We start from the raw sequence: 25,575 nt of genomic DNA on the forward strand, positions 1-25,575 counted from the left end.
ACCAATGTTGCAAAATCACTAATAAATGATAATACTAAATATGACAGTGAGGATAATGGTAATACTGTTAACTAACCCTATTTTATGTTTTTTATACTGTATTTTTTTATATCAAAGCTGCATTCAGAAGGAAATGTTTAACTTATATTATTATGTATTTGATTAGTAACACAGAAATTTCGAATACAGTACTGCAGTACTTCAATTTGTTTTCCCTTTCTTTAAGATTCATCCAGTTACATTAATACCACTACTGCTACTGCTATTATTGTTATTATTATTATCATTATTATTTCTGTTCCCATATCAATCTACCAAAATTATAAAATCTTTGTCAGTTTATCCAACGTTTTAAGTTAACGTAAAAATACTTTGCCCGGTATAATATTAAAAGTAAGACCAAAAACAAAACCTGAAACGTTTCTTTTGTGTAAAAGGTGTCACGTGGGGTGAGGAATTGAGGACCCAAACACAGACAAGACCCAAATGCAGGCAAGACATGGCAAATGTGAAAGAGAGAGTCTTGATAAACAAAAATATAAAAGGAACGACAGAAAACAGGGCTAGGTTCAGATAGCCTCAAAGAAAACACTTGATGCAGAAACATTGACAAAGAAGATTGAGCGGGCTGGATGTAGAGAAACCTTGATTGCAAGAGCAGGACCGGATGCGTGGAAACAACCTCAAACACATGGACGAACAGCTTGCACGGGAGAGTTAGGATAGGAAACGTCGATGTGCTGAGGGACTCGACGTACTGACAAAAGGCCTATTATGACAAAAATAAGAGTGGCTAATAGTCTCGGAACTGACAACATTCTCATCATTTGCATAGGTCTAGAAGTGTGGCTAATACAACATCATCATAACAGAGTAGCTGCACAAGCATAATCCATCCATAATACAACCAACCCCTGACCTGCAGAACCATAATAACTGCATGAGTATAACACCAACATCATTACACGACCCCATGACCCAATCCAAAAGACAATCATTAACAACAGCAAAGCCAAAGTCAATCTATCATTATTAGTAGTAGTAATAGCAGTAGCAGGATACCACGGTGTTGTCAAACATATTTATTATTTATCCCAAGTAATGATTTATGTTACATTATTAATATATGTCAACCCACCTACATTTTGGTGGTGGTTCAAGTAAACCGACACCAAGTGCCATCATCAGCGGCAAGAGATTGATATACATCTTTCGGTAGCAATTCCATTCAGCTAAATGAGCCACATCAATAAAAGCACGTAACGCTAGCTTCTCATCGGCCAGAACAACAAACAACAAAGACAAGATGGAGTGAGACGAGAGCAAACCTAAAAGGGGTCAACTTGTTAGCGCAAAGAGACCAAAAAAAAAAAAGAAAGAAAGCCTGTTCCCCAATAGTCATCATGTCTACCACACACATCCAATGAAAGTGTGTGTGCATGTGTCTGCGATATCAATACAAATGTGAAGTGTTGCGTGTCACGCTGGCCACTTCACGAAGCGATGGAGTGAGCCTTTCACGGAGAAGCTGGGAAGCAAAGAAAAACAAAAGCTATTGATATAAATGATGTGCCGACTGAGCAAGCCCCCCGGGCAGGGCGAGCGAAGGTCCGCTCGATACCAATTGATCGCAGGAGGCTCGCGCATTCGTCTTAATTCTGACTAATTAAGGCAGTGGCTGACGAGGAGCGGCGAGGAGAAGAGGGGAGCGAGTGGGCTGAGTTGTTGGTCTTTGCGTCAGCGGGACCTCCCAGATTACAAAATTAAGCCCCCGTGTTTAGCAAGCGTGGAACAAGTGGAGGATTAAGAAAACAACGGAAACAACAAGCGACGCCACATTAGTGTCGCTGCCAAAACGAATTTGCACATCGTCGGTGCCGTTTCTGATAGGCAGGATGGGAGATAAATCCTTCTAACACTTTTTTTTGTCACATTTGCGTGAGAAGTGCTGATTATCTTGTGTGGCCTTTGGGTCGCCGAGAGGCAGCTGAATTTTGAAGCCTCAGCCGCTACCACTGATACACATCAAAGCTTGTTAATTGACAGAGGAGAAAAAGTTAGTTGTGATCATAGAAAACAATCGGGAAAGTCAGACAGATTTGTTGACAGTCTTGGCACTATGGCAGACAGCTGGTTTGTGTAAGTGCTGTAAGAATACACAGTATTTGTTTTTCCTTGTCTGCGTAGAAATTAAATCAGTATTTGTGTGCCTAACTTCAATAGTAAACTAATTGAGATGGAATAAACACCGCCTCTACTGCTGCAGTCAAGTAGCACACACTGTTTTGCCTCAACTCAACTGCTTCAAGGCCACGATCAACTCCACACAATCCAAACCAAAGACTTAACGATGAATTAACCGGTCCCTACTATCATCATCCAGTCAAAGTAAGTAAGAATTGTACAGTGTTACATTGCTTCTGCATTTGTTTAGACCTACTTTCAGTGAAACAGCAGTGGAAGTTAAAGTATAACATGTTATTTCAAAATATTGAAAGCCTTTAAGATAATGTTTAAAAAAAAAAGAAAGTAGATTCTAAATCAGAGGTGGGCACACTCGGTCCTCGAGGGCCGCAGTCCTGCAGGTTTTGGATGTTTCCCTTCTCCAACACAGCTGATATATGATCAGCTCATCAGCAAGCTCTGCATAAGCTTGGTAACAATCCTGTTGATTGGAATCAGCTGTGTTGCAGCAGGGAAACCTCCAAAACCTGCAGGACGCCGGCCCTTGAGGACCAAGTTTGCCCACCACTGTTCTAAATGTTCACAGGCCTACTCTCCAAGATGACTTTTGTCCAAATAGTTAACCGATGACTACACGAACAGTGACTGAAGAGCATGGCTGATGACAGTAAGGGCACGCCATGCAGGAAGGGCTGAACTTTGACAGTAATGAAACTGACATCTTAACAGAAGAACACATACTACTATATATATATATATATATATATATATATTTTTTTTTTTTTTTTTTTTTTTTTTTCACCTAGATGCTTTTCGTGCATTTCCAGAAAGTCCCCAAAACATGTTTAGCATCGAGCAAAACCACATTGTGGATACTGACATCAAATCAAAAATATTAATAATTAATAATAATATACTTTTGCATGTGCTTGTATTTGTATGTCACTCAAAAAAAAAATAGTGAGAGAGAGAATCTGAAGCTAACATTTTCTTATTGTTAAGATGAGTTTGAAAGGACGGGGGTTTTCTATGTGGCCCTGGACAATAAAGTATCAGTATTTCAGCAAACTATTGATCGTACATGCTGCAAATATTGATCCCTCGTCTGCTGTTGTCACCAGAATCCTAATCACAAAAGGCTATGTGAACAAACGTCGACATGAGTCTTTGACATATAAAGTGAGGTCCTATTCAGAGAAGCCTTGACGAGTTGTGGGGGTGCTCCGTTGGATGGGGTAAACATTATCAACATCCACAAAGGCAGAAGTTACATTTCTTCTAGCTAACAATGGTCAATCTCCTCACGAAAGAATCGACTCACTCGCATATATATATTTTTTTTTTTGCCAAAAGGATCAAGGCTGCTGTAAAGTGTGTGCACCAGCAAGATCATTTTAAAATATGCTCAGTTCAAGCTGTACAACTATGAATCCAAACAGTGAGGCCATGTGAGCCAATAGGAAGCCTGTAGGAAGCCATTTTGATAAAAGGGCAGAAGGCACACTCATGAACATAACTAGACTGGTACACAGCGGAGCATACCTCCAAGGTTGAAGTGGTAACAAATACTTCCATATTTGAGTTTGTTTGTTAACTCATAAAACGTCACAAACAGATGACACGGATTTGTGCTAATTTTCACTCTGGCAGTTGGATGGTTCCATTGACACTACAATTGACTCAATCTGCAAAAACATTCATCTGCACCTGCGTCCAGATAGATACCAAAACTCTAGAAAGTTAAAATGGTTTCTTCCCAAGTATTGGTGCCGCACTCTACAAGGTTTTAGTAAGTTTATTGAAAAGAAAAAAGCATTATTGGCAATCAGAACCCCTGATGTTGGATGGATATACGACATTTCCAAAAAGTGGATTTGTAATGACCAAGAGTAGAGTTTGGTGTGGACAAAAGAGATGAACACACACACACACACAAAAAAACGCATTTTAAAATATCCATCCCAATGGAAAAACTCTAGGTGCTTTAAAAAAAAAGAGAGAGAGATTTCAACACTGCTTCTGCCAAGGACCCAGCTGGAGATTTCTATCTGTTTCCCCTGAGGATGTCAGCAATGTGAGGAGGAGGGAAGAGGTGAAGTGGTGAATGGGGTGGGTGGCATCGGGGATAATGCTACCTGACTGGAGATCCCAATCTGACAACACACTCGCAGACATTTACAAGAAGGTGCACAACGGTGACACAATATCAGCGGTGCAAAGTGACGGACAGCCGGCGTATCTCCATCAGACAAGAGCTCATTGTAAGGACAAAATAGATCCGACTGACCGGGCTGACCTGCGCCCTTTCCCTGCTCCCTGCCAAGCCAAGAGAGAGTGACAGATAAGCTTGACGATCAGCTACTTCTTTCTAGACACAAACTTTAATGCCCTTTCCACCTCCCGCTCCCATCTATTCATAACCAGGACCTGTCTGGCAACCGCTACTGGACCACCGTCCCTGGGGGCCAAATGCACAAGCAGAAGCCTGACAGTATTTTATCCACCAAGAGACTACAGACAGACGCAGTGTCATTCACTCACATCAAATTAACAAATCAGGACGGACACATCCCCTGAAATCTCCTCTCATCAGTTCGAGTGTGATGTCCTAATGACTCTGGCTGTCGATACTGGTCCTCATAACACACTGGACCCTGAGGGGGGACAATTAGGCAGAGCAGGAGGATGTTTTCTTTGTGTCACTGCTGGCATTAGTTCTAATAAGATGTAATTTACTGCTGTACTCTCCGGTGACACACAGTCCCACAAGGCTTAACGATGAAGTGGCATAAAGGCTTTTATTAAGACCACATTTTGTAGGTGTCGAAACAAACTAACTCAAAGCTGTCTTCGTGTTGTGGTTTTGAAACTATTCCCTTTAATATCCTAATTTTAAAAAAAGCTGGTGAGTCTTATTTTCAGCTCTGTTTATTTTCCAAAATCATTTTTCTCTCTCATAGATTTCTACAAAGCTCGAGCATACCCTGGATAAGCAGAAGAAGATGGTTGGATTTATAAAAACTCATTCACTCCCAGCCATTTCCACTGAAGCAACCCCCTTCACTCCTGGCTGTTCTACTGGATTTTGACTGATTTTGCAAGGCCCACAGAATATTGTGTTCTATTGCTTTAAAAACATGGAACATACCAAAAGAAAGATTAGAGTCTCTTCTTTCGCCAGGAAAAAAATTATATTTCTAACTGTTTCCGTTTTGCAGCAATTAGCATTAGAATATAGCTCAGTTTCATCATTATTCACAAATCTATTTGGAAATCTGAGTAAAAAAAAAATTTTCAACATGGCCCTGGGTCATCTCATTTGCTCTGCTGCTGCTGGCCGTTTGTGTAATAACTACGATTTCTTCATCCGTTCTTTGCAGTTGAAAGGCTGCATCAAAGCCTTCTGTATGCTCTAGAATAAAAAAAAAACATTAAAAACGTATTAATATGTCTTTGGGACACTTAAAACATTTAAAATAGAACGTATTTATACATTTTTGGGAGCAAATGAGTTAAGAGACTAGCTCAAATCGGCTTTGGCATTGAGTTGTTCTTGGATTGCCTTGGTCTTGACTTGGTCTTCAACTGGCATGGTCCTTGTCTTTACTTTATCTCGGCCCTGCCCGGCTCTTGACTTGAATAGGGAACCCTGGTCCTCGAGAGCCACTGTCCTGCCTCTTTTCCATGTCTCCCTCCTCAAACACAGCTGACTCAAATGATCAGCTAATCAGAAAGCTCTGTTGAAGCCTGATAACGATCTTGTTCATTAATCAGGCGTGTTTGTGGGGGGAGACATGGAAAACCCAGGACAGTGGCTCTCGAGGATCAGGGTTCCCTACCACTGGTCTAAACTATTGAACATCTTGGTCTTGACTTTGCCTGCGCTGATTTGGTCTAAACTTCGTTTCCCAATGCCTCAGTCTTGATTTGGTCTTGACTTGATCTCAGTCTACCCTGGTCTTGAATTAGTCATCTTGTTATGGCCTTGACTTGGTCTCAACCATTCATTCAAAAAACATCCATTCAAAACCTTGGTCTTGAAAGTTGATTACTTGACTAACAACTAGATCCAAATAATAGCAGGCGTTTCAAAGGTTTTGGTTGCCTTATTCAAGGAGAAAAAAGGCAAAATAGCTACTTCAAAGCCTTCTTGCCGGTCCAACATTGGTGATCTGCTCCCACAAGTATTTTTAAATACATCTTGAACAAAATCTTACGATAAATCCTCCAGGAAGAGTGAAAGCTGTTTTGTCTCCAAAGGGGGCTAGGGGAACCGACTCTTGACGTGACGCACACAGGTGGCATGAGACTGCACCGTGCATCACGTCTGTGAGTGATGGCTACGTACGGAGCAGGCTTGACTCAACCCGTCATCACCGACAAATGCAGTGAGGCCTCCCTGGACCTCTACTCTCTTTCCAACTGTCACCGCCACGTCGGCATCGATGTCGTGCTGAAGTGATGACGCAGAAATTCACCCTGACTCCAGTGACCTTGATGGGTGGTCTGCATGTTATTACAGATATATACAAATACAGCGTCGGGGGACCGTATATCCACGGGAATCGTTTCGGATTGGTGGGGCTTTTAGAGCCTGTGTGCAAACGACCTAAAGAACTTTAATATCTGGTGGATCAACATGGAAAATGAGCACGAAACACAAAAATAACACATTCCAACTTAAATCAGATATACAAAACGTATTTAAGCATGTCATCCCAACTGACCACGCACTAAATCGAATTTTTCATAGTCGAGCTAACACACCTAAATAATGGGGATTGATTTAATCCAACCAGACCAGGCTAACGCAAGCTTTGACTTGAAAGACAACTGTCTTCAAATAACACACTTAACAAAATAGATAGCAGGAATGCACTTGTAATAAACGCGGATACAAATTCAAAAGCGCTTTGAAAATTTCTGTTCTTGGTAGCAGTTTTACATTTTGTGGCTCTTATTTTTGTAATATGGGGGCAGCATGACTCAGGTGGTTGAGTGGAGGTTGTGAGTTGGATCTCCGGCCCTTGCTACCATGTTGAAGTGTCCTTGAGCAGATGCTGAACCCCCAATTGCTCCTGATGCTGAGTCATCAGTAAGTGAATGGGGAGTCAAGGTGAAGCGCTTTGAGTGCCTTGCAGGTAGAAAAGGGTGATACAAGTGAAAACTAATTTACCTATTTTGCCCAATATTTTACGGAAAACACCAAAAGTTGTCTTTCCATATTTATTGCAAGACAACAATTGTCCATACCAAACACGCTGTATTAATTCATATTCATTAAATTCATTAAAACTGCTAGCTTCTTATGCTAAACATTAAGTTGTCTCATGGTCATAAAAAAAATTCCATTGTTTACTTTGTAATAAAATAACTTTAGATAATGATCCATAGCCTAAGGATAAAGACAAAGACATCAATGTGGTTTCCATCCAAATGTTTAGGAATTGTTAAGCAAATTTAGTAAGAATGTGCAAAACAAACATGAGACTTATGACTATGTCTTTGCTGTTTTCCATCGAGAATAGCATTAATATTGCTTGTTTTATTAATTCCAGAAATATTCCAATGTCTTCGTCCCACCATACCTACTTTATAGTTCGCTGCCATTTTTTGCGGCTACAGTATGTACATGTGACGTAATATGTGGTCAAAATGTGCGACAGGGTATCCAGTCCTGTCATTGTTTAGTCACAAAACCTGTTTCTATAGGTTGTTTTCCTATTATTGAAACGCTGCAATAAAACCTTTTAACAAATTTTAGACCTTCTTTCCCTGAATTTCTAGCGTTACTCTCCATTTAGGCCTTTTATTTCTTTTCTTTTCTTTGAGCATTTTTTGAAAATTTGAATAAAAATAGGTGAATGCAAAAACCCACCTAATATCTGATCACATGTAGCAGCCCACTCTGATAACTTTGCACAATAGTGACTATTAGAGTGAGGTGGAATGTACCGTTACTTCAGCCAATAAATGGGCTCGCATATGTCCTTTGTGACTGAACTATAAATGTACACTTAGCGATTATGGTTCATTACACGGTTCATTTTTGCATTTTCATGCATACATCTACTAAGACCTTTAGAGGACCGTAAGTGGACCTAAATCGACACTATCAATTTCCTTTTCGTGTCATCTCTCCCGAAGCTCCCAAAAGCCATCCTTTATGACCCATACAAAAGAAGGTCTTCAATTTAATTCTCTATCTGTGGTCAGCTTGAAATATTATCTGAGAAATGAGATCCGTGACCCTGAATACAGAGTGAGAAGGGAGAAGGACAGAGACATGGCCTGGCGAAGTTCTTCCCCACATGGCATGGCGAAATATTTACCCTCCTCCATTCTGCTGTCCTGACGCATCCGCTCAGCCCTCACTCAGCGCCCCGTCATCCCCATCCGCCGTACTCAGAGGTGGCGAGAGCTGGCATGGTCGTGGCCAAGAGTTTCTCCTCGGAGCCAGAAGGTCATGGAACCTGGGAGGAAGATCTTTCAACCATGCAGGGACAGGAAAGAGAGAGGATAAAAAGTCAAATAATTTTCTTGACGGTTTGGAGAGCCCTTTAGAACTCTTATAGCCATCTCAGTAGACTTCTCTGAGTCAGCGTTCCATATTCATCTTTTTTTTTTTTCTCTGTCAGAGATTTAATTGCCGGAGTGAAAAAGCTTGGAGTGTAGCAGCGAACGCTTGAGCACCGAGGCACAGAGAGGACCAAGTGGGAGGTCCACACTCAACCTGATGGATGCATAAGCGTTAATAAGAGGCCTCATTACACATAACCAGATGATAATAGTGCTGCTGCAAAGAGACGTAGCAGGCGCTAACAAAGTGATAAACCACCATTGCCGGGGAGCACATTTTGACTTAACACCACTTGAACTTGAAAATTGGTTTTACAAGGTGTGTTGAGTTTTAAAGTGCCGCTAACAAAACATTATTCAGCACTTTAAGAACATTCCAACACGATTTAGCGCTATTGATGTGGCCTCATTTGCAGCGGTGGTCACTTTTCAATTTCCGTCAATGACGATTCCCTCTTCTCGGTGAATGCTTTATGACGTAAAGTCTCGTAGAAATACACAGACTGAGCACCGACTGAAGCAGGCGTCCGTCGATCGGGGTGAGTACAGACGGTCCTCATTCTATGTACAGTGTTTTGGTGAGGCCTCGCATCATAAAGCATTTGTCGAAAATGTGGAAGCGCTCGGCGGAAGGTGGCAATGTCAGTGACGGGTAGTGACGAATGTGGAAGTTCCTACCTCTGCTCATTTGTGGGTCTCAAGAAGCCAGCTTCAGCTCACAACATTTGCTCAGGATTCCATTCAGTCACAGAATTAAGTAAAATCATAGATCAAGGTACCACTGTTAAAAAAAAACTGACTTTTTGGTGTGCTGAGGGAAAACTATATTTTCTTTTCATTGAAGGAATAAGGTCTTGTCACTATAAAACTACAGTAATTTTGTTTGCAGTTAAACGGCAGGACTTCAAATGTGTTCCTTAATAATGTAATGGTGTACACTACTGCAAGATAATGGAAAGATAATTCTGAACATGATTAGAAAATTGGTTTAAAAAGGTACTTTGAGCACAAAAGAGCTGATTTACAGAAGAAGAAGAAAACATTAAGCTGTTAAGGGTCTTTTCAAGTGCTTTTTTGGACCCTTTCATTGAAGAACAATTACCTCGGTGGTAGGGTAGGGTGGTGTTAAATACATTTTAAGAGAATTTAACCTTCAAAAAAATAACAATAATAATAATAATAAAACACAACCGTTTTTGTGAGCTGCAAATTTAAGAGTATGTAATGACAACATAACACTTTCCTGCATGTGATCAGAAGACAATTGGTCTCTAGACATGGCAAAAGCATGTGTCTCATTAGCCAAGGCTATTTTTCAATGCCCTGCACCTAATAACAGTTGAACTTTTGTGATTGCGAGGTGGAGCCGCGTTAAGCCATTGGAACAGTCAGTCTTTCTTGCAAGAAATTAGAACGATAACGCTCCGTATTTTGCATTCCAAACATTTTTATATACTGTAGTTTGGATCTGTTTTCAGTTTGAAACAAGCTAGCAAATTTCCTCTTGAAATGAGTGAATGAATTAAAAAAGAAATATGAACACGAGCTCTTCTCACAGGTGTAGAGAAAGACATTGCTGTCTGAGTGTTGTTGCGTTAACAAGAAAGCTATTAGTCCATTAATGAAATCACCAAATTCAAATGAAGGTGATCAAACTTCACAATGATGTCGCATCTATCCCTCAGGGCCTTTTTAAAATGGTATCATTAAATACATTCAATAATTATTGAAGCTGCAGAGGCGAAACATTTATCATCTATAATTGGGTCGTGTGACAAATATCCAAGGTCCGAGACCACGAGCGCAGTTATACGGCAGAGCAATAAAAGTTCATATAATTATCACGCTACATCATTGCTGACATTACGAAACACAATTAAAATGAACTGAACATTCAGTTAGATGAAGAGAGTGCAATAAAAGTCTATTGAAGAAAACATCAAGTTGATGGTGCATTGCCGTGATGTAATTCATTTACGCTCGTTATTGAACATGGCAGTCAAAGTGAGCTGTTCTAAAGGTGAACTCGGGTGTGTGGACAAGCTCCAGCTCTACAGCGTTAACCGGCTTATTCACGGGAATAAATCGGCGTGCTCAACTTTGAGCAGTACGGCGAGATAAGGAGGCCAACTGCTGGCGAGGATGAGGAAGCGTGCCCATTGCACCGCGCCGACTGCTTGTTCTGGGCTCTGGTTATATTCTGTCACATTAGCGCTGGCACAGAGGATATGTTGACAGAGAGAGGACATTGCACATTGAGACTGTAGGGCTTTTTCAAAGGCTGGTGGCATCGGGACGGGAGACAAGTGTGTGCGTCTGTGTGTATTTGCGTCCACAGAGGCGCACGCAGGCTCGCCTGTGGAGTGGAGCATGTGGACGCCCACCCACTCTGCAGCCTCGCAGCCCTCGTCATTTCGCATCAATCCACAGCCCCTCAATATAAATAGGACAGGCGTCCTAAAGCTACGCATTACTAAGAGCAGCAGTGGCATTAAGCGGTGACCCCGAGTCGCTCAGCTTGAAATATGACGACTGCGGCCCAGTGGAAAAGAAGACTTCACTGTTCCCTACTTTGCCACCCCGTGGGCCGGCCGTTACTTGGGTACACAGCAACGGCAACTCGGCACCCAGGGGACGATAAAACGCACTGCACTGCTTAACATGCTTGACTGTTGCACATAGAGTTGCCACCCGTCCAGTTTTTCCAAGAATTGTTCTCTTTTTTGACCAGCTGTCCTGGGAAAATAAGAATCTCTCCCAGGACACTTTGGATTACCGTAACTCTGGCACCGTTTGTGCAATCTGAAAAATTCCAATGGTATCTGAAAGCCAAGCCATTGTGCTTTACAGATAAAGTATCGTCATTACGGTAATTTCAGTCCTCCTCTCACGGGAGCCAGGGAAGTCGGTGAATCACGACGAAAGAGTGCAGAGAAGAACAGTCGGATTTTCAGACATTTCTACATCAATTTAAACAAAAAACGTTAACAAGAAGGTATGTATATCGACACTTGTATCACATGGTGGCTTTTTATAGAACCGTACGTACGTAATCTTGGATGAGGTTTTTCTAGAATAGTGCAATACACGTTGCCACGTCGTTTTTGTATCTTGTTTTTTAGAGTGCATGCCTTGTTTGTAGTACAGTGTGTGTGTGACGAGCTGAATAATGAACATTACACCAAGTTCAGTTTGTTTTGTTATACATTGGATTGCAGTCTCTCTATCTCTGTGGGTTGGGGGGGGGGTAATTCTCAGCTTTTATGTATATTTGAACAAAAAGTGGCACGTCCAAAATACATCCATAACTTTCTCCTCAAAAATCAATAGAAAAGCCATTATTGGCTATTACAGCAAATAAAACGCATCCTCTATTTGCTGACCTGGCTGATATTTGTGCCCATTCATCTTAAGCAATGAGCTCTTCTTGTCATCACCCTGATCTTTAGTTCCCTCCACAGAATTTCAACGGAATTCAAGTCTGGACTGTCTGGGCCACTGCAAAACGTTAATATTTTCCTGCGCGAAATCATTTCTTAACCACTTTTGCTGCCTGTTTTGGGATTTTGTCATGCTAAAATCTCCACGTATTCAAAATTTGCCGAGGGTATGGATTATTTCAGGCTTGACTGTTAACTGCCCAAACTTGGTCAGGTGTCCCTTTTTTTCACAAATCCAAGGTGGCAACCCTAGTTGCACAACTGTAAAAAGAAGTGAACTACTGGTCATCTTTGTTTGGTTGGTGGTGTCCTTGCAAATCAAATTGGAGGCACAAGATGGACCCTCCCCCAGTCAGGTCATACTGACAGGACAGTTTTCACATTTGTTTTAATTGCAAACTCCTGTTTTAAGCAAACGAGTTGAATCAGTACTTCTACTTTGACCAGTAGAAGCAAAGATACTTCTACCTAATTACAGAGCGTGCGGTGTTTCCCACACAATGTTAACACTTGGGCAGGCCACACAAGTAAACTGGCCACCACCCTAGTAGATTTCAAGAAAATTTAATATAAAAAAAATAATACATATATATATTTTTTTTTATACAGTATATGTATTTTTTTTTTTTTTTTACGTGTCACGACCAGATATACCGCATGTAACATTAGTTCGCCGTCACCCACTTGTGGATCATGAGATTAGAGGAGATGCAAGTAGCAGAACACCCAAGTGCACATGACAAAATAAAGATGATTCTTGTTCTTCAAATAATTGCTCATTTAATACAAACAAAGCAGCAACACATACATTATTACCCATGGGCAAACCTCCTCGCTGCTCTTTCGGACCATGTCTTTCTTTAGACCTCATTGCTACCTGGAATTTTACAACACAACACTAAAAACATGCAGCTCTAAATTTAGACTTGGATGGACGGTATATATAGAACACTGTAAGAAAAAAAAAAGTCAAAGTGTCAAGGCAAGTTTATTTACACAACCCTTAATCACAAAAGAGTCTCAAGAGGTTTCAAACGCCCACAGTTGACAAATATTAACGACATCCCCTGATCTAACCACAAGAGGGCAAGAAAAAATTAATAAAAACCCATCAGGGCTGCAATGGATGCCGAATGGGTAACAATTTACACAGTATGTGGTACTAAACAATGAAAACGCTTCAAAACCCATGATAGATAGAAATAGAATCTTGTCACCATTGGAAAAGCATCAAGAGCAGGTAGGGTACAAAAATGTTGACGTTAGCCCGCAGAAGTCACAAGCAAAAGTGAATATTTGACTGCAAGGGCGCAAAGGTGACGCGTTTCCACTCGGCAGCATCCCTGTAGCCTCCAACAGAAGCTTCACACTTCATTACTGCAACATCAGTGAAGTGTGAAGCCATTATGTGGGAGCAGTGGGACTGGCTGGGAGTATAACTAGGGGTGTAACTAATAACAACCCCCTCCCTCACACACACACACACACACACACACACACACACACACACACACATATACATCGCAGACCCCCTTGCACAACAAATCACTTTCTGGAAGCGAAATCAAGTCATTCAAACGGAATCTTTATTTAATTTATTCAAACAGCTGCGAGGTGTTGTCCCAGTGTCAAATGAACGGGAGCCCAACAAACAGCTGGCGGACTTCTTTTTTTTTTGCCCTGCAGCACTGCTCACGATTACACTTAAACACGACGGATGTGATGCGCAAAGATGAAGCAAATTTGCTGCAAATTACATACATGAGGAACATCCATGTGGCTGTCATGCAACTAAATAAAAAAGGAGAGCCTGACTTTGAGGAGAGGGGCTATTTATGTACTCTACTTCCCCCTAGTGGAAAATAGCAGTACATCAGGCCCTTCCGCATCGCTATTTAACCTGTACAGTACTTACACAAGGGAAAGATAGGTGCTTAAGGGGACATTTGGTGAAGAATTTACTATTTTCGTTTCTTGTATACAAATAGTTTCATCCCTGAAGTATCTGCCCTCAAATCAAGTATAAAATCAAACAAGGTAAATCTTGTAGTCCCTATTTAACGTTTCTGTGAGCAAGCCATTATTACATCACAAGAGATTTTCCACCTATGCAATGATCAGGTAAAGTTAGTGAAAGTCACACACTAGCATGCAGAGAAACAATCATACAGAAACACCCATATGCCCCCATGGGTGCAACAACCCCGCTACCGTGTCAAACCCAAAAGGTAAGCGACGATGCATTGAGTTTTGTTGCACAAAAGTGGCATATATAATATTTATATTTGGCAATATGTCCGTGCAACCCATACACACAGTACAGACTAAGAGCAAGCAAGAGTGAAAATGCTTTTACTCATATCACAGGTGCTTGTTTCTCCGCCAATCTGGGCTGTGACCTAATCGCAGGCGACACCCAAGGTTGTCATGGAAGACAGGACCTTATTCGTCATTGCCCAAGCCATATATATTAAAGGGGTATACAACATACACTCACTTGCATGAGAGTCTGAGACGGGTAAAAAAAAAATTAGAAAAAAACTAAAAATTGATCATTTCAGAGTGTAGAAATAGAGTGTGTCAAGTGTACCTTAGTTATTCATCCTTGTAATATTTTGAAACAGACGTTATTCAAACACCCATGAACTGTTTTAAATTGCACGTGCCTTTTAATATTAAAATGACCTTAGTCTAAGCCACTCACACAAAAGTATAAGTTTGCAATCGGAGACTCGTTGGGGATGATTTTCTGGTGCCAAAAGAAAAGTGTTTGACTGCCAGCAGCTCAATGAATGGAAAACGAATAGCTGCTTATTTTAGGGAATCAACATTTTAATGAAACCAGCATTGGCAGCCTGGCTGTGCTCAAAGCCTGAAAGTGAGTGAGCAAGTAGTTTGTGTGCGACAATCAAAAACACCCATTTTCAATCAAGCACTGTTGGGGACTTATGGCACAATCCCAGGAAGGAAAGATTTGAGCTCTGAGCGCTGATTCAAGTTTTGGACGATGGAATTGAATTAATAAGCAGCACAACATAGATATCACAACTATTTCCATAAGACAGGAGGCATTTGCTTTAAAAAGAAAAAATAGAATCTATTAAATGAACAGTTCAACTTATTTTCAGAGATTCTTCTTTAGTGTTTTTTTGGGGGGGGGGTCATATAAGCAGCACACACACAAAAAACAGGCCTGTGCTAATTGTACTACATCGAGAACTTTGCCCATAAAAGGTTACTTGCAATTGTGGTATCAGTAAATGTATGTGACAGGCAAGTAAAAATGTGCATTGCTAGGCTTGGTAGCTATGTCATTTAAATACTTACTTTACTTAAACTTGGACTTCAATTAGTATGAGGCTTGAGCATGGTAAAGGAGCTGATTTAGTTCGTCAACAGTAGGCTACGCTTTGATTGAAACAAGGCCTTTGCAAAAGTAGCACAAACGTGTGCTTATTTGAAGCACACCTATGGATGTCGGTGTTGGGACCCTTAACAAAAAAATAGAGTAAGTATCATCAATCAAATAATTTTGTTTTGATGTTTCCTGCCATTGCTGGGCCATTAGAAGTGTTTGCCTCCAAATACAGCACCTGCTCTCGTTATGCAGCAGCTGCATAACACTATGATGTTATGAAAAATATATAACAAAATGTCCAGGCAAATGTTCGTATTTGAATTTGTAATAATTAAAACGTGACGTTACCTGTTTGTGTATAGAGACAGACACGTCGTTGCTGTTGGGTTGGGGGTGGGAGCTCAACGATTTTCTTACAGGCAAGACGAAGGACAGACGCGTGCCGGTTGAAGGACCCCGAAAAGCCAAGATGGCCGCGCCCGAGGCAGACGCCGGGGAGTTCGATATTTGGCTAAATGAGCGACTTGACGCGTTGGAAGTGGACCGCGAGGTGTACGGCGCTTACATTTTGGGCGTGCTACAGGAAGAGGAAAGCGACGAAGAGAAACGAGACGCGCTTCAAGGGATTTTATCGGCATTTTTGGTGAGCTAGCAACGCCCTCATGTCGCACGTAGCCAACATGACAGCTGTTTCTCCGCTCGACCGAAGTTTGTTATTTATGGAACGCGTCACAGTTACACAAGTGACTCCACAGCTATGGATCACCAACCATACGGAAGTGAATTTTATCATTCCTGTGGGACTAAACCCGACCCCGTGCTGTATGCGTTACAAAGTAACAAACGATGCGGCCGCCTGACTTCACCATCTCTTGTTTATAGCGTTTGTTTTGTGTACTTTACTCAAATTTGCAGGATGAAGAAGACACGTTGGGAGATGTATGCCAGCAAATTATCAAGCATTGGACGGAGTACTGCAACCGCTCGGCAAACAAGCAAGACGCTGGAGATGGTAAATACTATGTAAATATTCAAATAATACATTAACTTGCTTTAAAAAAAAAATCTACTGTGTAAATAGTCTTCATATCTTCAAATCAGTATATGATATGCATAGCTTGCACTACTGTTCCTGTTGTCATGTCAGTACCAGACAAACAAGGACGGATTAGCTCAAGTTTTAAACCAGCCTCATTGAGAATAACATGACTGCTTTTGTCTCCCTGCCCAGTTGAGGTCCAGGCCATCGCCAGTATGATGGAGAAGCAGGCGCAGATTGTGGTGAGGCAGAAAGAAGTGTCAGCGGAGTCCAAGAAACGCAAAGAGGCCCTCCTGGCGCAGTATGCCAATGTTACAGACGATGAGGAATATCCTTGCTTTAGCGATTTAAAGCTTGTCATTTAAAGTCCTCCTTGTTCACATTTATGGCCATACCGTCAATCCTGGCGACAAAGTTCAGTTAAGCATCATTTGTTATGTTTCCACCACTCGGTATCACACCTAAGGACAATTTAGACAATGGAAATTAAAAGTCCACACACAGAATAATTTGGTATTTAAAAAAAAAAAAGTTCCGTTGGACCACAAAACATTCTTTTACACTCGTTTGGGAAATTACAATCCCCAGTTATGTTTTAGAAATGCTCTTGTTCTGAATATTCCAAAAAAAAACGTTTGAATAGGGTGTATAAACTTTCTATATCCACTGTAGCTTGCAAAAAAAAAAAAAAAAAAAGTACTCATGTCGGGTTATTGGCATAGCAAACTGCACTGCTGGTGGAAACGAGTTTGTTTTATGTTGCACATTGAATTGTAAAGGCAGAGATGATTTGGTTGCCTTGACTAAAACACTGAAGGTACAGAGGAGTCGCCAAATGGAAACGTCATTCCCGGACAGGACAAGTGTATCCTTTCCATACCAATGTCTTCACTAATATACAAATATTTTTCTTACGGGTTGTGGTCTTATTGCTCACTATATTGAAGAACTGAAGTGTCAGAATGCAAGATAGGTGGTTGCTGCAGCTTTTTCACTATTGACTAAATAGTGTTTCTCAGCTGACATTTTTTCTTGTTGCTTTAATGTCATTGTGTGTCGACGTAGGTGAGGGAAATGTTTTTGAAAAGAGCATAATGGCAAACTTAAGCGGGCTGCACGCATACAGAAAGTCAAGGCATATTTAACCATTATCCATCCCATGTGATCAAAGTCGGTAAAGGCCTGATGGCTGAAAGATGATTGTGAGCGATTAGGGCGTAGACTGATTTTTGTGACATAAAGCGTAACGTAATGATACCCAATTGGGAAGGAACCTAAAGTTTGCTCTGTTGCCACACACAAATGGTTTTGTTGAGTGTATAATATGATGCGTCTTCAAGGTCATTCACCACATATCCATAAAATGACAAGGAGAAAAGTTTGTAATCACAATGTCTTTACCAGAGTAGATGCAAGGTAGTTTAGCTTCCTCTACTACTAAGTAATACTACAGTACTCTTCTCTTTGTTCTGTTAGTTTGGATGACGTGTGGCATTATGCTGCCTCTCCCTGGTCACTCTTGATATTACAACGGACATTGTTATGGTGTGCTGTTGATTATTTCAAGTAGTCAAGTCCCACTATAAACAGCAGTTATCACACATTGTGATTTTTTTTTTGTGCGTTTGTGTGAACTTTGTTAAAAAATTGTATTATGCGTGTACCCTTTTCAGCATGAAGCTGTTTGTTTAAAGAGGCTAAAGTGTGGCAGAAAAAATATGCGACCCCGTGCGCCTCTCCGGAGGAAACGCAGCAGCTGAATTGCACACAAGCGATTTTCCTGCCTATTCACTGTTCTGTCCTTGACCTGCATCGGGCGTCAGCAATGTTCAAGAACACCAACGTGGAAGAGGTCCTGAACAGGCAAAAGCAAAAGCGGGAGCAGGCTCGCGAAGACTCCCAGAAGAAGAAGGAAACGGACAAGATGCAACGGGAGAAGGACAAACTGGCCAAACAAGACAGGAAGGAGAAGGAAAAGAAACGCACACAAAAGGGAGAACGCAAAAGATAAAAGCAGGAGAAAGACATTGTGTGACGTGGTCAAAGGGTTGGCCCCACAACTCTTCGGTGTGAAGTGGACATTGTGTTGTTGGCATGAGCACTGAAACATGAAATTTATTCAACTGTTTTTGTTTTCAAAACTTTCAAACCAGTTATGTGCTAATGTAAAAAGATATGAATGAGACCAAGAACAAACAAGCGGTGTTGTTTTAAAATTCTCTCTTTTTAAAGTAATAAACTTGGAGTGATTGCAATTGCTTTTATTTTTAACGTTTCAGTTGTACAAAAGTAGAAATTGAAGAATCATTTCATAAACATTATGGCTGTTAACATGTAAAATACGAGGACTAGAACAATCCAAATACTAACAAGGCACTATCTATTCTAAAATGTGACAGAGAACGCATTTCCTGAAGACTTGGCTAACAGAACAAATGGATATCTCCGGAAGATAAAACATTTTCTTTCCATATTTCAACTGCAAAACATGACCAGGGGCTAACATACTGCATGTCTCAACTTAGCTATGTGGCAGCACACTGATGGTAGTGTGAAAATCACGGTAATTAAAATGTACTTTCAAAACTATGGTCCGAATGGTAAATCAGTTTGAGTTAAAAAAAAAAAAAAGTTTCAAATTCAAGCTAAACTGAAAATGTTCCAATTAAAGCAAAACACTGCATAATATCTGTATAATTTAGAAAAGTCTGGGTCGACTTATTTAAACTGATATCATTCAAATAATGTTAAGGAATAGTAGTTGTGGGGAGTGAACAAACCAGTAAGTTAAATTAAAGAACCCAAATAGTCAATTTATATACTTATTCAAACCAATTTAGGAAGGACCCTTAATTAATGATGTTCACAACTTTGAACAGTTCATGCACTAACTACACAACTCAAGCCACGAGGTCCTAATAATTTGCTCATCTCATATCCTCATCACATTGACTATATTTTGCCTGCTAGATTACAACATAACAGAATAAGGGCAGATCTGTGCGCGCGTTTCCTCCCTGTTTGTGTCAGTCTGGTCGTCGGGCTTCCTGACTGGAGTGGGGGCAGCCATCCGCAGGGAACACCAGAGGGCTGTAAGGAGCTCCCTGTCGGTTTCAGGGCGGCCCTCCGCACTCCTGGTTGGAGTGGGCATGGTCATCTGGAGAGCGCACCAAAGGCCTCTACAGAGATTCTTGGTGGTCACGGTGAGCTCCTTCAGGGCAATGATCAGCAGCAAGGTGTCTAGGAAGAAGGCAACATTTCAAAGGAGGCTGGTCATAAGACACAACTTGCACCGTGAACCTTTAACCACATTTATACTACAGTGGAACATCTAAGATTGAATGACACATCTGTTCGGATTTTGAAATGTTTTTTTGTATTGTTTTTCAAATATGAAGTGTATGGTACATACAGTATATTATTTAACCGTTAATGCAAAATATTTACGTCCCTAACTGTTGGTCATTGTCAACTGTAAAATATGTTAGCCACTTTTTGCCACAAAAAGTCTGAAGATAAAGAAAATTGCGCAAGCAAAGTTAAATCAACTGTGTTCTTATGACGGGTGATTCTTTCTCGCATGCTGTCTTCTATGATACTGTCTATTATTTTGGAATGAGTGGTTAAAAGCCAAAGAAAAAAACTCACACCGAGTCCGTAGTTATCAGTTTGGAATATATTTCACCCTTCAAATGTGAAGTTTACTTGCGTATGGATGCGGAAGTTATATTGCTCATCCCCAGTGATGTGCACGGGTTATCTAATGAGCTACTTTGAAGGAGAATGTGTCTTTGCATTCTGTATTCCATTCAAGTCATTTAATCAGAGTACTGTGTTCATAACTGAATACATATTTGGAGCTGTTCCATTGCTGCAGTTGAAAAGCGAGCAAGCCCGCCTGTTGTTTAAGCGTTGCCGAACAACGCCGGATACGAGAGCGCGGCGCTTCTGTGGATTTTACGACCGGCATACATACAAAAAATATATGTTTCAAAATGTAAGTCACAATTGTGCTGCTAGGGCAGAATGGAGCCCTAGTGGTTATCCCGTCTGCCTCTCAGTTTTTAGGTTTGTGTTTTGAATCTCTAACCTTCCTGTGTGGAGTTTGCATGTTTGAATGAGGAGAAGCGCTATAGTAAACGTTGTGTCCCCGATCCGAAGACCTGACACTGTGTGCAATAGTGTATTGAAGTTACCGTGGTCCTCTGTGAGTGGAGCGCCATGCCGCGGATGCTTGGACGCATTGGCGAGCTCTTCACCGCGTCTGGCCTGAACGCAGGATAAGGCCTGGTGATGATTGTTCAGCGCCAAGTGAATGTTAGCATGCAGCGGTACGTTGCATGCGTGCTCCATTTTGTACAAAAGCCATTGCACCTGCGAAACATATGATGACAAAAATTTTTTTTGTGAGCCGACATTTCTCCAGTAGATGTCGCTACGTATCTCACGTTGGCCAGCTCCCTCTTCTGATAAAGGATGAGACAGTTGAGTTTGGTGGCGTTGAGTGAAAGTCCGGGTGGGCATCGCGGTGGTGGCGGCGGTGTCCATTCACCGGGAAATATTTGGGCCAGGGTGACCTCGGTCTAAAATGAATAGCCAATCAGAATGGGAGAAAAATGTTGATGGAGAGAGGGACATTTACACATTGGAATTTAGACAGTTGTCAACCGTTGTGACAATGTGGCCAGCATTTCCCTATTTATTGCAAAGTCGTGACCCACTTTTAAGAACAATAAAGAACATTCAATACAGTATTTTCAAAATAGGATCTAAAACAAATATGTATAGTATTCTTTAATATTTAAAAAAAAGAATGTTTACATTTTTCTCCTCAACTGACTTCCACATAGTTCCTTTGCAAAAAAAAATGGCACTACTTTGCTACTTTTATACTATAGTGTGATCTGAGCGAGCACAAAATTGAGTGAGTTTTTCAATCAAATAACAGAAGATAGGTTCAAATAAATTTGCAAATTAACCTGCGTCGAAAAACTGGAACTTTCACTATTACTACCTCAATCAGCTTAATGTTAAAAGAGGCCCCCCCACCCCACCCGTTCCCCAGTTTTGCAAGCCTACCTTCTTCCTCTCCCCTTCCAGGTAGCCCAACTGTTCAGAGCATTCATCCAGGTGGAGATAAAACTGGATCACAAGTCTCCCTGGATTCATTTCCAGTGAAGCTGCCAGAGAGTCCCCTTCCTCGCAAGTTCTCTCTCCATTGTGGGCCTCTGATCCCTGAAAATGACTGTACAACGCTGCAGCCCCATTTAAAGCCATCTCGGCAGTTGGAGTCACGGCAGGAGAACCGTTTCCATGAGGCGTTGTGTCTTTCTCAGACATGACAGGCAGCTGGGTGAAGCTTCTGGCTTTACTGTCAACATGAGCAAGCGGTATGAATAGCTGCACATTCCCCATGATGTTTTCTCTGTTAAATGTCTCCATCCCGCTCAGGTGGTCAACGTATGGTCTTCTGTGTGTCTTCGCCACACAAGCAGTGGTTTGCAGTCTCTCTTCAATGCAGCCTGGCATCTTCTTCTTTTGCTTCTGCATCAGTGATTTCATCTTGTATTGCCCCTGCTGCTTAGAGCAGGGATTGAAGTACTGGTTCCTCTTTATAATGTTCTGATATTGGTTTGGGGAATTTGAAGACATTGAGATGGACTTTATCTGCGGGAAATATTCAGCATTTTCATTGCCCAGCACTGACATTTCTTGAACACCCTGATGTTCAAATGCTGGTTTGACATTTTGGCCCCAAAATTCTCCCTCCAGCGTTTTTTTGCAAAACATTTGCATGGGCTGGCTGGGGAATTTCCATTGCTCAGGTATGCTGTCTTCAGGGTATTCTGTCTTTCTTTCTATGGTTGGAAAACATCCATAACGTCCTTGATTAGACGCATCATCCATGAGAGATTTCAAACCACTAGCCAGTTGGTCCATGTGTTCCAGCATGCCCTGCTCATTATTACTAATAGGACTAGCACTCATCACGCTCTCGTGATGATCAAAAAATGGTCTGCTCATCTTGTTTTGAAGCTGAAATACATCGCTGATTTGAGGGATGTTGTTAATGGGCTGATGATAAGCCTGGTGAAAATCAGCTGACAGGTCATAGTTACTCTCCAGTGTCTGTGGTGGAAATTGGTTTGCCATTTTGGAGATGGGAAGACCTGGTGACAATGGCTTTGAGTGACTGCCATAGCTATCTCTGTCTCCGTTAAGAACACTAATATGACTGTGCAGATTAGCAGGAATGCCACTGAACCCCTGAAGGAATTGCTCATTTTTGGACACCACTTGAGATTGAATGAGAGCCTCATTGGGAACATAGTTAGGAACTGTATCCTGTGGCTGAAAATACTGTAAAAGATCTTCTCTCAAAGTCTTGGGATGCCAAAGACTATTGGCAATAGATGGGGTTCTAAAAGAAACCAGAATTTAATTTGAGTTGTTATCAAACAAATAAAACTGTTCAACAATTTGCTCAATGGGAGAGAATGAGCAGAAGAAGCCTGTACTGTATATTACTATTTAACGCATATTACTGATTTAATATTAGCTCTTGTTTACACACGAGTGACAGGTAAGAGGTGACTGTAGAATGAGTGTTTTTTTTCTAAAATCAACACTACTGTTCTGTAATCTACTGTAATGGAAACAATGGGTAGCCAACCAGTGCAAATTGCGTCCCACCACTTAAACTGGTACAACATCCAATACTAATTCTTGGCTGGCACACATCAAAACTTGTAATTTTGATATTGAATTGGGTTGCAAATCAAAATGTCACCAAAATACAGCCATACACTACAAATAGAGTATATATATTACACAGTGGATGAATTCCCCTACACCCACTGGACCCCCCCCCCCCTTCCCCACACGCGCACACACACACACACACTCTAAACTGTGATCAATTACATACTTTCTATTGTAGAATCCGCTCTGGATATCATCATCTTCATCCAAAATATTGGATACTAAACACTGCAGCTCAACTTCCTCCATATTTTCATTTTTTTCAGTGTTTTTCCTTTTAAAAAAAATAGAGTTGTCACAAAAATGCTAGACTATTTATTTTTTTATATTTTTTTTACATGTTAAACATACTACCTGCTCCTAATGCTGTTCAGTGCACAATTACTGAGTTCCAAAAGATCACTGTGACCATTGGGAGACCAGAGCTTGAACTCCACCACTCTCTCTTCCTGAGTACAAAAACCTGGCTTGTAAACGGAAGTGGTTCCTCCACCACCACAATTGAAATTAGCCTGGAAAAAATAAACAAATGGGAAATCTACAATAAATTAAATGACATCCAACCGGTATTCTTTCAATCTCAGCATTAAGATGACACATTCCGTTTATGTATTTATTTAAGTGGTGGACATGCCTTAAAGTGTATGAAATTAACCTTTTCACACTTTGCTACGATTTTGGACTATATGTAGTAATGTAATCAACGGGTTTTTCTATAACTACTTAATTCCCCCGCCCTTTAGGACTTATTCCACATTTCAATTGGTTTTCTGGGGCCAAATAAAATTTTACAGGTTGTACAAAGGTAAAGATAATATAAAAACAGTATTATCTTAATAACAACGTATACGTCTGTACGGTGTGCGTTGTGAAAGCTTACCTGGGCGTATGAGGAAAATAAAAGATCGTCTGATGCCATTTTGAAACTGATCGCCCTTGAACTTGATTCTTTATTATGTTCCTAATCGATCAGAACACACGATATTAGTGATTAAGTCATTTCACCATTCTCAACGTCATAGTTGGGTTTGGCATTTATTTCAATTACAAGTACGTACGACTGCGAAAACGAGGCCCGCCATTTTGGCGGACTTTTGGCTAGTTTAAAAAGTGTTCATGCGGCCTTAGCTATCAATTTTCCTGCCATTATAGGAACATCTAACAGCGCAAATATCAGTCAAAAGTTTAAAACCAATCTTGAGTGAACCTACCTCGACACTCTTGTTACATCAACTTATTGAGATGTTTTAAAATAACCAGTAACTGATCGACCTTGTGGCCCCCCACCATTCAGTAAGTTGTCCGCCTACTTATTGGTTAAGCCTGACGTCCAATTAGCCTAAAGCTAAGCATAGCAACATCGATTGACCGCGCCCCCTTTCGGAGACACTCTTCGTTATTAATTAATACATTATGTACTACTATGTTCATCTGTAATTTGAAATATGATATAGTATGTTGTTTTATATAATATTCATTTTCACAAGCATTATTTTTTTAATTGTTACGTACTCATAACAACATTCCAAGTGTTTACAACACAATTAATAATACACGATGATCTGAGTATCACGTTGTGACTTCCGAATTTTAAGCGTATGTTTATTTAGCGAACATTTGTCATCAAGATATCTCACAGTTGTTTTGTACATCTTAATTAAATGATATTAATGCGTGTTAGTACGTAAGGTTACAATAATGTATTTAATGGGGCGTCTCCTCTTTCTTTCTTTTTAAATTCTCGATTATTGTAGAACTTATAGAGCGTTTGGGAGTAATAATTGAATTAAAATGGCAATATTTTCTAATTCCCGTTTAACTGTTGATGATGTGGCTGGTGAACATAATGCGAACACTAGATGGGGGCCTCCTCCTCCTCTTCCACGCACTTGCAAACTTCTAGGTCTGGTTGGGCCGCGGAATCCAGTTGTGTCAAGTTTGACGAGAAAGCTACCTGTTCCAACGGTGATCTTCAAAATAAAATAAAGAAACTTTGCCAAACTCTTGAGACATCGTCTTTGGCCATCTCCCAATTCTTGTATAAGTGAGTGTGATTGCCATAATCAATTTGACAAACTACAGTATCAATATTGATGCTTATTGTTTTTTCATAATAATTTTTCGCGCAGTCAACGCGACGCCATTATTTTGAAAATATCTACTGGACGTATTTCTTCTCGTTAAAGTGGCACGACAGGGGTGAGGGAACGGGA

The 25,575-nt window shown here is 40.8% G+C and overlaps 2 protein-coding genes and 1 long non-coding RNA gene across 5 annotated transcripts in view; 1 reads left to right on the forward strand and 2 right to left on the reverse strand.

Annotated features, from left to right (window-relative positions):
* LOC144044237 (uncharacterized) overlaps window positions 1-16,075 on the reverse strand; it is a 153,577-nt gene extending 137,502 nt beyond the window's left edge. For all 3 annotated transcript variants that reach the window (XR_013291214.1, XR_013291215.1, XR_013291216.1), the window contains exons 1-2: window positions 15,910-16,075; window positions 8,517-8,670 (exon numbers count right to left, since the gene is read on the reverse strand). This is a non-coding gene — a long non-coding RNA (uncharacterized LOC144044237). The remainder of the gene's footprint in view (window positions 1-8,516; window positions 8,671-15,909) is intronic.
* Window positions 15,024-18,855, forward strand: ccdc43 (coiled-coil domain containing 43). The gene is made up of 6 exons (XM_077558511.1): window positions 15,024-15,081; window positions 15,981-16,204; window positions 16,477-16,573; window positions 16,793-16,928; window positions 17,413-17,465; window positions 18,424-18,855. Exons 1-6 carry the CDS (start codon window positions 15,039-15,041, stop codon window positions 18,609-18,611), a joined length of 741 nt encoding a protein of 246 aa, XP_077414637.1. The 5' UTR covers window positions 15,024-15,038; the 3' UTR covers window positions 18,612-18,855.
* On the reverse strand, window positions 18,847-24,695 carry moto (minamoto). The gene is made up of 8 exons (XM_077558506.1): window positions 24,574-24,695; window positions 24,243-24,323; window positions 23,717-23,874; window positions 23,529-23,636; window positions 21,680-23,021; window positions 21,049-21,183; window positions 20,797-20,974; window positions 18,847-19,840 (listed from the first exon to the last, which is right to left on the reverse strand). The coding sequence occupies exons 2-8, from the start codon at window positions 24,279-24,281 to the stop codon at window positions 19,572-19,574; spliced, it is 2,229 nt and encodes a 742-aa protein (XP_077414632.1). The 5' UTR covers window positions 24,282-24,323; window positions 24,574-24,695; the 3' UTR covers window positions 18,847-19,571.
* Between the last annotated feature and the right edge of the window lie 880 nt (window positions 24,696-25,575).

This window comes from Vanacampus margaritifer, chromosome 2 (assembly GCF_051991255.1).
Source record: "Vanacampus margaritifer isolate UIUO_Vmar chromosome 2, RoL_Vmar_1.0, whole genome shotgun sequence".
Taxonomy (NCBI): Eukaryota; Metazoa; Chordata; class Actinopteri; order Syngnathiformes; family Syngnathidae; genus Vanacampus; species Vanacampus margaritifer.